Source organism: Zeus faber (assembly GCF_960531495.2).
Source record: "Zeus faber genome assembly, chromosome: 4".
Classification (NCBI taxonomy): domain Eukaryota; kingdom Metazoa; phylum Chordata; class Actinopteri; order Zeiformes; family Zeidae; genus Zeus; species Zeus faber.
This window is the reverse complement of record NC_137191.1, coordinates 23,743,534-23,757,121: the sequence shown is the minus strand read 5'-3', so window position 1 is coordinate 23,757,121 and position 13,588 is coordinate 23,743,534. Positions and strand designations below refer to the sequence as shown.

Sequence of the window (13,588 nt, the reverse complement as noted above, 5' to 3'; positions counted from 1 at the left end):
CTGGACAGCTGGGTGGAAGGGACTGGACAATCTGACCCCAAGAGAGTGAACCAGACAGGTGTATAAATAGACCGGCCTAGACCGACATGTTGTCACACAGCTATGATGTCACAGTGCTGACTCAGGGGAAGCCGATTGGGAGGGGCAGAACTCTAGGAGAAACTGAATCTGAAATGGCAGAAGAAATAAACCGGATAAGTGACAGAATAACACATGGCAACCTAAGTTATGGCTGAACTGTAAGAAAACAGGGCAAAACAAGGAGCAGAATAAACTAATAACAAAACAGGGCAAAACCGGGACAAATGTACCCTTCGTGCAGGCGAATGGGGTAATAACCTTCAAGTCCAATCAGAACATATTTACCATTTGGAACATTATTCTTATGTGTCATTCTTAATTTAAATGATAATTTTGTTTTATCTGCTATCATTTGACCTCTGGGTATAGTTTAGTGATAAGTAAAAGGTAAAAAGTAAAAAACAATGAGAAATATTTAGCAATTTCAGGTTGTCCCCTCTCCATGGAAAGAGCAAAAAGAAAAATTTTGATAAATCAAGACACAAATAGAGGAATCCAATCACATTTTTTCTACATTTGGTATTTTATTAATGCACATTCCTTTCATTCAAACTGATTTGAATGATCAAGTTTTGTGTTCATTTGTTTTTTTCTTTCTTTTTAAGTATGATAGATATACACGCTAGTATCATTGAATAATGGCAACATGCTGCTGCTGCTGTGCTCCTCAAACAAAGAAATACTCGCGTGTGGTGTGGTGCTTTTGATGTGATGACCGCCGACCGCCTCTGCACCCCGAAAATACGGCCCACTAACCAGTCAACCGGAATGACCGAGCCCTGGATGTCCGTGTTGATAGGTTGGATTGGAAAGTGATAAGGTCACAACTCGGACTCGGCTCCGTCGTGACCTTTTGCGGAGCGGCTCAGTGCCAGACAGAGTCTGCGTTTAGATGCAGACGCAGACGATGGGGTAATAAAGCCCAAACATGGTGCAGAAATGCCTTATGGTTGGCAGTTAACAAGGAGGTAAAGTTCTAGAAAGGTGTAACCAGTGACACAGATGATGGTTCAGAGATTTCAGACATAGTATCAAAACACTGTTTCACACAAGGGTTTAAGGTGGACTTTGTGAATTACGTGACCGATCCATCGAATATTTGTACATTTTTGCAAACGTGGGGAAAATCTGCGTTCAGAAAGTGAAACTTCCACCTCGGGATTTTGTGTCAACCATGCAGATTTGCCGATCAACATCAACCCATAGGTCCGACTACTCAGTAGTATCAGCTGGATCAGTGTATGGATGGAGCAAAAACATGGAAACAGGACTTTTAACTTTCTGAACTTGGAATTATCCACTTTTGTGTTTTTGTCATTATTGTGTCAGCACGCTTGATATACTTTTCCACAAATTAGGTGTAGCTTGCGTAGCTAGTTCTGTCAGACAACTCAACTCAACCTCAAAAGATGCCAAATAAATAAAGATCAATGTAAAGTCAATCGAAGAGTTGTCTGTCAGAAATGCAACAATTTGGTCAATTGGAAATGCTGACGTGCACTAACCACTGATCGGACCGAGGGCCAAGGTCACTTGAAAACAAAGCACTTTACTGTAAACAATCAGATATTGAGCATCTCACCGACTCAATACAGACAAGTACAGACATCACCTTAATGATGGACATCCTAAACTCTCAGAGGCCTCCGAGACATAGCAAGTGGCCTACTGAATCAGGGGCCTCATTTATAAAATGTTGCTGCGTTCCATCTTCAACTTGATTGTAAGATCATTTCTAAAAATATGCTTACACAGTACATAGAAAACATTTTTTTCTTTTTAAGTTAGCATAGCTCCACCTTCAGCATTTACTCAAAATTATATTTATAGTTGTGTGTTTCAGATACCATAATATACCATATACATACTGTATATTGGTATACCATGAAAAAAGGTTCATCTTCTTAACAGTGGCCTCATTAAAACATTGTCCTGCATGAACTAGTATTGCACAGGTCTTCCTAACTTCTTATATCTTTACCCATATAAAAATATAAGTAATGTAATATAAGTTATATAATAATATAACAATATTAAGATAGTTGGGATCATGCTGTAACCTTTTAAGCAGTCAAACGGGGCAAACCAGTGTGCTGCGGCCTTAAAAAAGCATCACACATGAATAGAAAACAAATGACTTTTACAAAATAATTACTGCATTGTGTCAGATATTAAACAATAGCTCAGCTTATGGCAAAAAAAGAGAAATTTAGCATAACATGACTCTGCATCTACCGTCTAATCTACCGTTCTATAAGAGACGGAGCTTCCTGTTTTCAATGAGGAATTCCGTGGTGCTTTTGGAAGGCTACAGTGACTGAAACGCATGAAACGCATGACTCCAACTCTCAACATTTCAGCTTTACAGATGAGGGTGTGGCCTGTGCAACTCTACTCCTGAAGGAAAACATGTTATGAGGGCCTCGGTTGAAAAATAACAGAGAGCTGTTCTTTAAACAGCCCAACACTCCAGCCACCATTGCTTATCATTTGTAAATGGACCATCGATAAAATATTGCCATCTTTGCAACAAACTAATCCAAACCCAATGTTGCTGCCGGCCGCACCAGTGCCTTGCATAAAGAACAGCTTGCTCCTTGTACAGTGCTTTTCCCCTTACTTTTCACAAATGAGGTCCCTCACCAAAGCCCAAAAACAGAAAAACAGAAAAACAAATGAAATATTTACATTTGATGATATGAGCGCGTGGACAAATGTGTATCTGCTGATATCTGCACTGTGACTTTCTTTATGAGGGCTTATTATTGCAAAAGTGAGCAGGGAGCAGCGATTAAGGGGTCGTATTTGATCCTCCTCCAGGAGCACTGCTCCAAAGGAGAGATGTGACATGGTCGAGATACCACTGTCCCCCTTGAAAGAAACACCAGTAAGACCACTTTTTATATTTCTGAGATCATGAAAAATGCTATATTTAAATGAGCTGGAGTGACCACTCGTCAAATCCACACAGTTTATCCAATTGGCATTTTAGGTTTATAGCAGTAAGTCAAGGCTTCTTCATCATTAGCGGATTCAACACACAGTCCTCCATTTTGTTGTGCCTGTGAAACAGATTGGGGAGGCGTCCCTGCACCTCTTACTCTAGATGAACTCTAGATTGCGGCATTTTTTTTTTTTTTTTGACAACAATCTTCAAAACAGGCTGAAGCAGAACGGAGTCGGACACTGAGCCTTCAGATCCATCCAACGCCACCTTTTGGAGTTGAGGAATCTACACTATAAATGAACAATCTTGGTAGATTTCGTCCTTGCTGTCCAGTCACCAGATGCTTTCTGTGTGTGTGTGTGTGTGTGTGTGTGTGTGTGTGTGTGTGTGTGTGTGTGTGTGTGTGTGTGTGTGTGTGTGTGTGTGTGTGTGCGTGTGTGTGTGCATTATTTTGTGTGTGTGACTGCCCTTCAGGTTGGTGTTCAGCAGTAATCCAAATATTCTCAAAGCCAATCCTCAGGTTTTTGGGGGGTCTCTGATGTCACTGTGTCAGCGTGTCGGGGCTGACGCGGTCCTGGAAGATGTACAGGTTGTTGGTGGCGGCGATGGCGATGATGTTCTCATTGGGGTGCCAGGCCATGTGGAGGATCTTCTTGGTGAAGTCCAGGCTGTCCACGCCCACGTCACCACGGCGACGCTTGCCCCCTGTATAGACGCGACGTGTACGCAGCACTGCCCGCGGCTTGCTGCTCTCCCGCCACGCCTCCAGCGTCACGCCCCGGCCCGTCTCCCGATCGAACATCCTGAAGAAGCTGTTGTACGCCCCCGTCATGATCACACTGGGAGGAGGAGAGGGGGAGGGGCAGGAGAGGAAAGGTGGGGAGAGAGGGGGGAAGGAGAGGAGATGAGAGGAGAGGGGAGGAGGTGTGGAGAGTAGAGGTGAGTAGAGGGGAGAAGGAGGAGAGGAGAGGACAGGAGAGGAGGAGGTGACGAGGTGTGGAGAGTAGAGGAGAGTAGAGGGGAGGAGCAGAAACGTGGGGAGAGAGGGGGAAAGGAGAGGAGAGGAGAGAAGAGGAGAGAAGAGGAGAGGAGAGGAGAGGAGAGAAGAGGAGATGTGGAGAGTAGAGGAGAGTAGAGGGGAGGAGAGGAAATGTGGGGAGAGAGGGGGAAGGGTGAGGAGAGGAGAGAAGAGGATAGGAGAGGAGAGGGAAGGAGAGGAGGATGAGAGGAGAGCAGGTGTAGAAAAGGAGAGGAGGAGAAGGGAGGCAGGGAGAGAGGGGGGAAGGAGAGGAGAGGAAAAGAGGTGTGGAACAGGAGAGGCGGGGAGAGAGGAGGGGAAAGAGGAGAGGAGAGGATAGGAGGGAAAGGAGAGGAGAGGAGGTGTGGAGGAGAGGAGAGGAGTGGCTCAGTGGTTAGCACTGTTCTGGGTTTGAACCCCGGCTCTCCCGGGTCCTTTCTGTGTGTTCTCCCCGTGTTTGCTCCTGCCCCCATCAAAAGACATGTATGTGAGGGGTTAATGTCACTGTGTTGGGGTGGAGCCTCAAGATCATGAGAGGCTGCTGGTATCAGAGTGATGTCGAACACTATGTGACTATGTGTGTGTGTGTTCGGTGTGTGTGTGTGTGTGTGTGTGTGTGTGTGTGTGTGTTCGGTGTGTGTGTGTGTGTGTGTGTGTGTGTGTGTGTGTGTGTGTGTAAAGTGGCCTTGGGTCCCTTGAAAGGTGCTATATAAATTAAAGCTATTATTATCAATGAGGAGAAGAACTGAAAAAAACAAAACATAAATTAGAGATGTTTCATTTTGGAGGACAGCACAGAGATAGCACCTTGAGAAGAAGATGTGAGAAATGTGTCAGATGTCTCATTTTCAAGATGGCTTTTTCCTTAGAAGCAATAAAACAATGACATTTCTCTCTCTCTCTCTCTCTCTCTCTCTATCTCCCCACGAACTTACCTGTCCGAGCTGTTCCACACACACTCAAACTTGTCGAAGATGCAGTCGTTCTCATACAGAGAACACAGCTTACTCCTCAGGTACTCGTGGACCTGGGGAGGAGTATGACAGACAGAGACGATTAGATCGTGGCTATGAATCCCGACTCTGAACGCCGGCGTGACCGGGGCTTCCGTTTGACCAACACACGTAGAGAAACCGAAAGCTCGGCAATGGTGAGACGCGTGATCCGACCTGGTAAGTCTCCACCGGGCCCTTGTCCATGTTCAGGTCCCACACCTTGGCAGTGAGGTAGTCCCTGGTCAACAGGTAGCGTCCGCTGTGGCTGAATTTAACGTCCGACACCGAGGAGATGATCTCCGAGAAGAAGGACCTGCTCCCCGGATCCTCGGGCTCCTCGAACACTAAACGCAGCGGAGACGCAGGTTGATTCAGGGCAGTAACGACTCAAAGCGACCGATATCTCCAACGTTAAAGTGGCGATCCATAAGATCATCGATGTTGGGGCGATGACAGTGCAAGTCAGGGTTTTCTTCCCCAACTTCCACGTCTGCCCTCGCCTTCACTCCAAGACGGCGACTTCCTTTTCTCTTTTCTTTTAGTTATTATGATATTTTAAAAATGGGTATATTTGACTGATTGGCTCACGTTTGGTGTGTCTGTCGCAGAGTGCAGAGGCCCTCATGTCACAGAGGCGCAGTGTGCCCTTGCTGCTGCTGTAGACAAACAGATGGCAGTGCTGGGGGTGGAACTCTGCCGCCGTGATCACCTCCGTCAGGTCCTCCATGTTGGCTGGCTTGATGTCCACGACGTCTGAGGGGAGGCGCCGTTAAGGTCACGATACGGAACGTTTCACCAAATCACAAATAAAGCAACTGTAGTCATTAGTTACCAATCATAAGATAAGATAAGATAAGATAAGGTAAAGTAAGATAAGATAAGATAAGGTAAGGTAAGATGAGATAAGATATGATGAAATAAGATAAGATAGACAAATATAAGATAAGATAAGATAAGATAGGATAGGATAACATAACATAACATAACATAGACTTATGTAAGATAAGATAAGGTAAGATGAGTAAGGTAAGACGTTGACAGTGAAATACAGGATTTATTTTAGATCACAATCCTCTCCCTGGTAGTAGTCTACCCAACAAGCATGGACGTTAAAGATTCATAATAGCAATTATAAATGTTCAATGATATATAGAGGTTATTAAGATATTAAGATATTAAAATGTGAATTAGCCGCAGATGGGGGGAAAGAGACGACATAAGACAGGAGGAGAGACAATTTTTAGTATTTTTAGAGCTTATTGTGCGTAATCACCGGGTGTCATGACATTTCACTGCATATATGTATGACCGTATGTATATGTATGTGACAAATAATCTCACGAATGTTGAATCTCTTGAATCTTGAATTACACGTCGGTTTTTAAAATTCGGACTTTTTCGCTCCTCTGCTCTGCATTTCCTTCGTTCCACAACTCCCGTCTGAACCCTCCCGCCCGCCCCTCGGACGCCCACACATTCTGCTGCTGCTACTCTCTGCTTCTATTTGCGGCAGGTCCTGTGTGGTTCAGAAGAGTGCGCCGCTGCGAAGTGAATTATTCAAACTGTTGTTCCATCGGATGTTGCTCTGTTTTTCTAGGTCAGCCTCCATTTCAAAAACTTGAGGAATTGCAGAGCAGCGTTGCCTCTGACAAGCTTTGCCCCTGTCCTGGAGACGCATCCGGAGTCGACCCGCGTCTGCCGAGTCTGCGAAATACATGCAGACCAGGCCACGTGGCAGTGTGCATTAAAAATGAATTGGAGGTGGATTTAAATAGGGGGCAATATAAAGCACAGTCTGTTTCTAGCCTGAGAGAGTACGTAATGTGATCGCAACAGGGCATCACCTTGGAGGGCAGAGTGGTGAAGTCGCTCTTGGTATTTCAGTCCCGCTTCTGTTCAGTGCGACGAGTCAGAGTGTAACAAAACCCGATATGTATCGGCGTTCAGGATATCATGGACCCTGAGGACCATGAGGGCGTCACGTTTTAGCCCATTTACTAGTCAGCACACACATTTTACATTGTGCTGCATTCAGTTGATGTAAAGATGCATCAAAGTTGGTGCATGGGTTTTTATTTGAAAACGCCTCAAACTTCCATCTGAACTACACTGTCGTATCAATGTTTACATACAAGCACAACAAACTGCGGGCATCCATGTTGTCCCGGCAACAGAAACAGAAGCACAAACAGGACGTATACTTCTATTGAAAAAGGTTTTTTTGAGCAGAAACGATCAGAAGTGGCTCGGAATAACTGATTTCCGAGTTTGACTGGAATGCAGCATTACTACCCTGACTATTTTTGCGTTGATCGTTCCCATTTTAAAATGTTTACATTTGTTGAAATTTTCATGTTTTGTAAAGTTCTGACAATATGGTGAGAAACCTTAAAATTTTCACCTGGTTTTGCTGACAGTGACAGTACCACATGTTTTTTTGTGTAAATTACTTAATTTAGCCGGATTTTGTAATTGTTCATTCTAAGTGAGTTGTCAACAATATTACATTTAACATTACATTTCACTGCATATATGTATAAAGGTATGTCTATGTATGTGACAAATTAAAATCTTGAATCTTGAATCTTGAATCAATATGAGTTTGATGTGAAAATGTGAGGTATCAGCAGGAAAATGCTCAGGGCTGTGACTCTGAGAGGAGAAGAGACTAAAACTCAATTTGACACCAGTTTGGGCCTTTAAAATAGGAACTACGGCTCTACCTACATACGTTTACCTGTCAATCAAACCGATTCATAAATTCAGTAAACTTCAAAATCAGACACTGATTTTGACTTTCCTCCTTCCAAGACCCTGGTCCTTTGGATTCACGTATTCCACTGAGGCGAAACGGATGAAAGTGAAGGATACTGAAGCTGCGGTCGGTGATGCCCAGGTGCCACAGGTTGATGCGCAGGTCGTCGGCAGACAGGTAGGTCTCCCCGTCGCTGTTGACCGAGATGGAGTTGATGTGGTAAGTGTGTCCGTTAGAGAACACCCGTCTGGGCCGAACCTCCACCATCAGGTCCGTGGGTCTGAGCACCGGCACCTGAGGAGGGTCAGAGAGGGAGCAGGCAGAGGTGTAGAAAGCGAATTAAAGGGTGAAAAAACAGCTTGACAAAGAAAGGAGCAGAAAGGTGGGGATGGATCGCTGTCACTTTTTCACTGATGATTCCAAACTTGAAGTATCTGATATTTGAGAAGGAGTAAACATTCAATTTTTCAGTGTTCTACCGTTCAGTAAAATCAGCAGCTTTATTCCACACTGAGAAACCATTAAGAAAGAATCCTCATTTACAATGCTGTGGAGTAACAATGCAAACACAATTGAATGCAAATATATGCCTTTAAGAAAAAATAAATAAGAGAAGCAAATAAAATAAAAAAAATTCAAATATTAAAAACAAATAAATAAAATCGCTAAAAAAACAACAACAATGAGAATATAATAACTTATATGATTAGAAGTAATTGTATTTAAAACAAATATGTTTTAAGCTCAAGCGGTGACATGTCTAGTCATTTGATCTTGTAGATTGTTCGACATATTGAAACGACCATTTTTCCAAAACAATATAGACAGACTGTTAGTCCAGAGCCATATTATTTATATTATAAGTAGTAAAATTTTTGACATAACATTATTTTCTCTTCCTTAGAAACATATTTGTATGTCTGTGGCTTTGTGTGTGTCTGTGTGTGTGTGTGTGTGTGTGTGTGTGTGTGTGTGCGTGCGTCCGTGCATGCGTGCGTGCATGCGTGTGTGTGTGTGTGTGTGTGTGTGTGTGTGTGTGTGTGTGTGTGTGTGTGTGTGTGCGCGCACCTGTAAGGAGGTGACCGTGGAGATGTCCTTGACGCGTCCCTCCTCATCTTTCAGGTTGTATCCTTCTGGTCGCTTGTCTCGCTCGCTCACCTTCCACAGTTTGATGGTCTTATCTGTGACAAACAGCCAGGTTAGGGTGAGCGTTTGTGGTACGTGGTCACACTAGGCGGTTGGAAGGGCTCGGTAGATCGGCAGAGGTTGTTAAAGGACCATTCATGTATTTAACAGTCCTGTCCTTCCACATTTGCACACACTGTACAAGGAGGAACCACAGAACCGACCAGTCAGGAAGTGGACTGGAGGATTCCAGGCTCTCTGCGTTCATTTCATTCTCAAGGCAGGGACACAGGGAGCGACTTTGTGGTACAACCATTGAGGTCAATGACATAATAGGAACGTGGACACCAACTGTCATTGTAGGGAGATGATTCGGTTGGACGGTAATATTAAGATTTAAACATTGTTGTGAGACTAGCGTAAGACTGCAGATTGTAGGTCTGGATTGTTGCAGTTATGGCATTAATTATATGCGATTAGAACGAAAATGTATCATATTCATAGTGGTCACATACGTAGTTCTAGCACTTTTCGATGGCAATGTACAAAAACCAGAGGTGACATGATGCCACTTTTTCTTTTCCGATTCGGACACTGAAATCTGCATATTGCATACAATACTGCATATTGTACTGAGTATCTGCTGATATTTTTTCTCTTTATTACCTGATCAGTTTTAAATTTGATATTTTCATCAGTGCACTTCATTTAAAATGGCCATCTAAAAGTACCATGCTTAAACCCCTCGGCCAAACATTTGCTACCTTACAGGAAGACTGACTTGTACAGAACAGCTGCACAAAAAAAAGCTAATTTCTGCAAATTTCTGCAAAGATTTGCTGATCGGATTCATTATTGTTTTTCCTCAAATAGTATTTTTTTGCTGATACTGGCTTGATACCAGTAATGGCTATCAGATCAGTGCCATCTCTAATCATAACAAAAGCTTTGCATCTATTGAATTGCAATTGCATCTGCTGAATTTCGCAATTCTTACGGCAGAGCTACTGTCAGCCGCTTTGCACCCTCACCATTGGTGGAGAGGAGGAAGTGTGCAGCGTTCTGCTGTGGAAGCCATCGGATCTTGTTGATCTTCTCCTCGATCTCCAGACTCTTCAGGTAGTCGAAGTCCGGCTCGTGGCTCTGGAACGTGCTGTAGACGTTGTACTCCCCGGAGTCACCCGCGTCTCCCACCTCCTCCAACTCCCCTTTAGGCTTCATGGGGCAGAAATGGTTCAATTGGACTGATTCATACGCCGCCGTTAGTGAAATGTAGCAAGAACGGATGAAAGTTTCATCAACCAATCAAAATGCTCTGATTCATAACAATGTGTTGAAGGGTCAAAATGGTGACCAATGGATGACGAACGGATGATGATCTCTTTGAATGCCACACTACTGGTTAAATCAATTCATTGTCCCTTTGCTGACAATGACCGTGATTTAAAGTCATTAATTGTGAAGACTACCACTGCACATTGGATAAGAAAAAAAGCGTCTGCTAAGTGATGAATGTACTGAAACGTGAGATAACATAACAGAGGCAAAGTGCACATAGATATGATTCAGGAGCGTTTCACATATAGCTCCTGCCTCCATTGACTGACCTCTGTCTCCCTCTGGAAGATGACCACTCGCCCCCCCTTGTCCCCTGTGGCCAGCAGGTCTCCGGTCTGGTTGAACTCCACGGTAGAGATGACATCAGCTGGAAAGACGAGAAGGGCATGGAGGCGATGCAAAGGCAAACAGACAAATGCAGATAAACATGGAAAATTGAACAAAAACAACAACAAATGATGGATAAGAGGCGAAACAGAGGAGACCGGGAGAAAATGGGCAAAATGGACCTAAAATGTGGTAGAGTTGAGGAGTCAGAGAGTGAAAGAGGGGGCACAGAGTGAGTAATGGATCAAATCCTTTCAGTGCGACCAAAATAACTTGCATTCATGGCATTTGGCCTGATTTAGATCCAAAACTCTGGAGAGGAGAGGTGACAAATAATTACCTTCCGCCATCTTTTCGTAGCCCCAAACAGAGATCAGACACTTAATGAAGGCAAGTATGATGAGATGAATTTCCCAAAACCTAAACCTAACTATATCTAGCCATGAAGTAGCCAAGAAAGCAGCATATGAAGCTAAAAAGACATCCCTCAATGAAATATTGTATCAGGCCAGTGGGACAATAACAATAATAACAATAATCATCATCTTCATCTTCATCATCATCTGATATCCTACCTTCTGTGACGTAGTCTCGCAGGAAGCTGTGGTTGATCTTGGGGCTCTCAGCGTCCTCGCCCATCTGAAGCTGAGGGAGGGTGACCCGTCAGCACGCCCGTCCTGATGGGAAGGGTCCAGTCCGTTCTCTCTCTCCCCGCCCAGGCTCCGCCCATGCTGCTCAGGCCTAACGGGGCGGCATGAAGCAGGGCATTCTGGGATACCGGGGCCGGCAGAAAAAACGGGGAGAGGAAGAAGGGGTTGTACTGTAGGGTTTGAAAAACAGAGGTTCTGCTTCTGTGGTGGAGGAGCCGAGTGGTACAACACAAGGATATGGGGAAGAAAGAAGGTGGAGAGAGACGGGATTGAGGGAAATGGAGGGTGGAGAGCAAAATATGGAAGTCCGAGATGGTACAGACTGTCAGCAGGAACCTCACAGCACGACAAAGGTGTGACCTCTGTCAGAGGATCACACACAAACGCACACACACACATAGACACACACACACTCACGCACACGCACACACCAACAAAGCAGCGTCAGGCTGTACAGGGTGACGGTGGGAGGACATCCATCCGGCGTGGCCTCTTGGAGGAATGGTAACTGGTCTCAGGGTGTGGTGATCCAGCCCTTGCTGCCTCGTTTCCTCATCCCTGGTCACGCAGCCGCGCACACATGCGCGCACACACACACACACACACACACACGCACGCACGCACACGCACACACACACACACACGCACGCACACACACACACACACACACATACACACACACTCACACACACACACCCTCACTCCTCAGACAGACAGTCCTTGACAGAGAACAGCGGAGAACGAAAGAGGCCAGAAGTACACCTACCAGTCTGCCGTCTGCTGCTGCTGCTGCTGCTGCTATCAACGCTGGCTTGTGTGTGTGAGTGAGTGTCCTCTGCTGCAGTGGGCCTGAGGAGACTAGGGCTGTCTGATGGGGGGGGGGAGCGGGGTGGGGGTTGAGGGGGAGGAAAAATCGAGAGTCAGGGTGGCGGAAAGAGAAGGAGGAGGAAAGAGGGGGAGAAGAAGAGAGAAAGAGAGAGAGAGAGAGATAGAGAGAGAGAGGATGGAGGGAAAAAGAGGAGGATGGAGGTCTGTTGCCTGCTGTGGAAGTGATGCTGTGCAGCATCCACTGTGTCATGGCAGCCTCCTTCTCGCCGTTGGCCAATCACAGCACAGCTGTCACCGGTGGACCCGCCTGCTGCAGGTGGTGATGGGGAGGAAGGGGCCAGCAGGGGGAGCTGTTTGACTGTGGGGGAAATCAAAAGGACTGTTAGGGTTGGAACTACAGGGAATGCACACACATACACACACACACACACACACACACACACACACACACACACACACACACACACACACACACACACACACACACACACAGACCACAATATGCTTTACAAGCATGCACATGGAAACTATGCTGAACAAGGAATGGAAGCTATGTTGGACCTACTAGACATTATATCTAATATTGAATTTTGGTTTTGCTGTTTTCTCAATTGATTTCAACAAATTTAACAATAACAACAAGAATTTCCTCTTCTGTTCAATCTCTCTTACAGTAATGATAGTGTGAGATGATTGATAGGAAACCCCCCCAGGGGGTTCCAGGCAGGGGCGGAACTTACAGATGGGGATAGGGGGTTCAGATCACTAGAGAGGGGGTTAGCACTGTTCGAGAATGTGACGCTACCAGTATGATACAATTATTTTTTTTAAATACAGTGCAAGTTATTCAATGGTTCTTTGTAATATTATTGTTACCACATTGCAAATGAGCTGACATGAAACTGTATGAAGCTCATGAAGTCATTATACAGAGATCATAAGTCAATTATGATTGCGTTTGTCCTGCATTTCCATCAGTGTAAATTGGGATTTTATTTTGTATATTATTATAAGTGAAATGAAAATGAAAATGTATTAATATTGCACGTGTCGCCTGTCCAAATTGCAACAAATGAAACACTGCACATCTTTGGGTCCCCAGCAATACACCCGGCAAGTGTGAAGTAGATCGGATGAACGGTTGTGGAGATAATCAACGGACAGACAGACAGACAGACAGACAGGCAGGCAGACAGACAGGCAGACAGACAGGCAGAGATTCCTGCCTTTAATGTTAGATGATAGTCAAACTGTACTAGAACTGACCATGCGCATTAGGTTCCTGCGATGCCTCCCTTTCTCCAGCAGGCGGCGGCAGGAGCATTTGTTGCAATGGCTGAAACTGTTTCGATTCTCTGTTTAGACCCACTAAACTCATTACTCACCCAACGCAGACCAACCAACCAGCACTTCCTCTGAATCCGCTTCTAATAGTCTTAGTTACTCAGCAGCGAGAGTAATGCAGCAATAAAGCAGAGACACTGTCCAGGGGATCAGTTACAATCCGATGCTGGATCACAGCCT

General features: G+C 44.9%; 1 protein-coding gene across 1 annotated transcript; it reads right to left on the bottom strand.

Moving 5' to 3' along the window:
- Positions 1 to 3,569: 3,569 nt before the first annotated feature.
- Positions 3,570 to 11,225, bottom strand: ppp2r2ca (protein phosphatase 2, regulatory subunit B, gamma a; the record flags this gene model as incomplete). Its single annotated transcript, XM_079999662.1, has 9 exons — positions 3,570 to 3,867; positions 4,982 to 5,073; positions 5,216 to 5,385; positions 5,630 to 5,794; positions 7,913 to 8,090; positions 8,865 to 8,977; positions 9,953 to 10,136; positions 10,529 to 10,626; positions 11,162 to 11,225. 9 exons carry the CDS (start codon positions 11,223 to 11,225, stop codon positions 3,570 to 3,572), a joined length of 1,362 nt encoding a protein of 453 aa, XP_079855788.1.
- Positions 11,226 to 13,588: the final 2,363 nt, after the last annotated feature.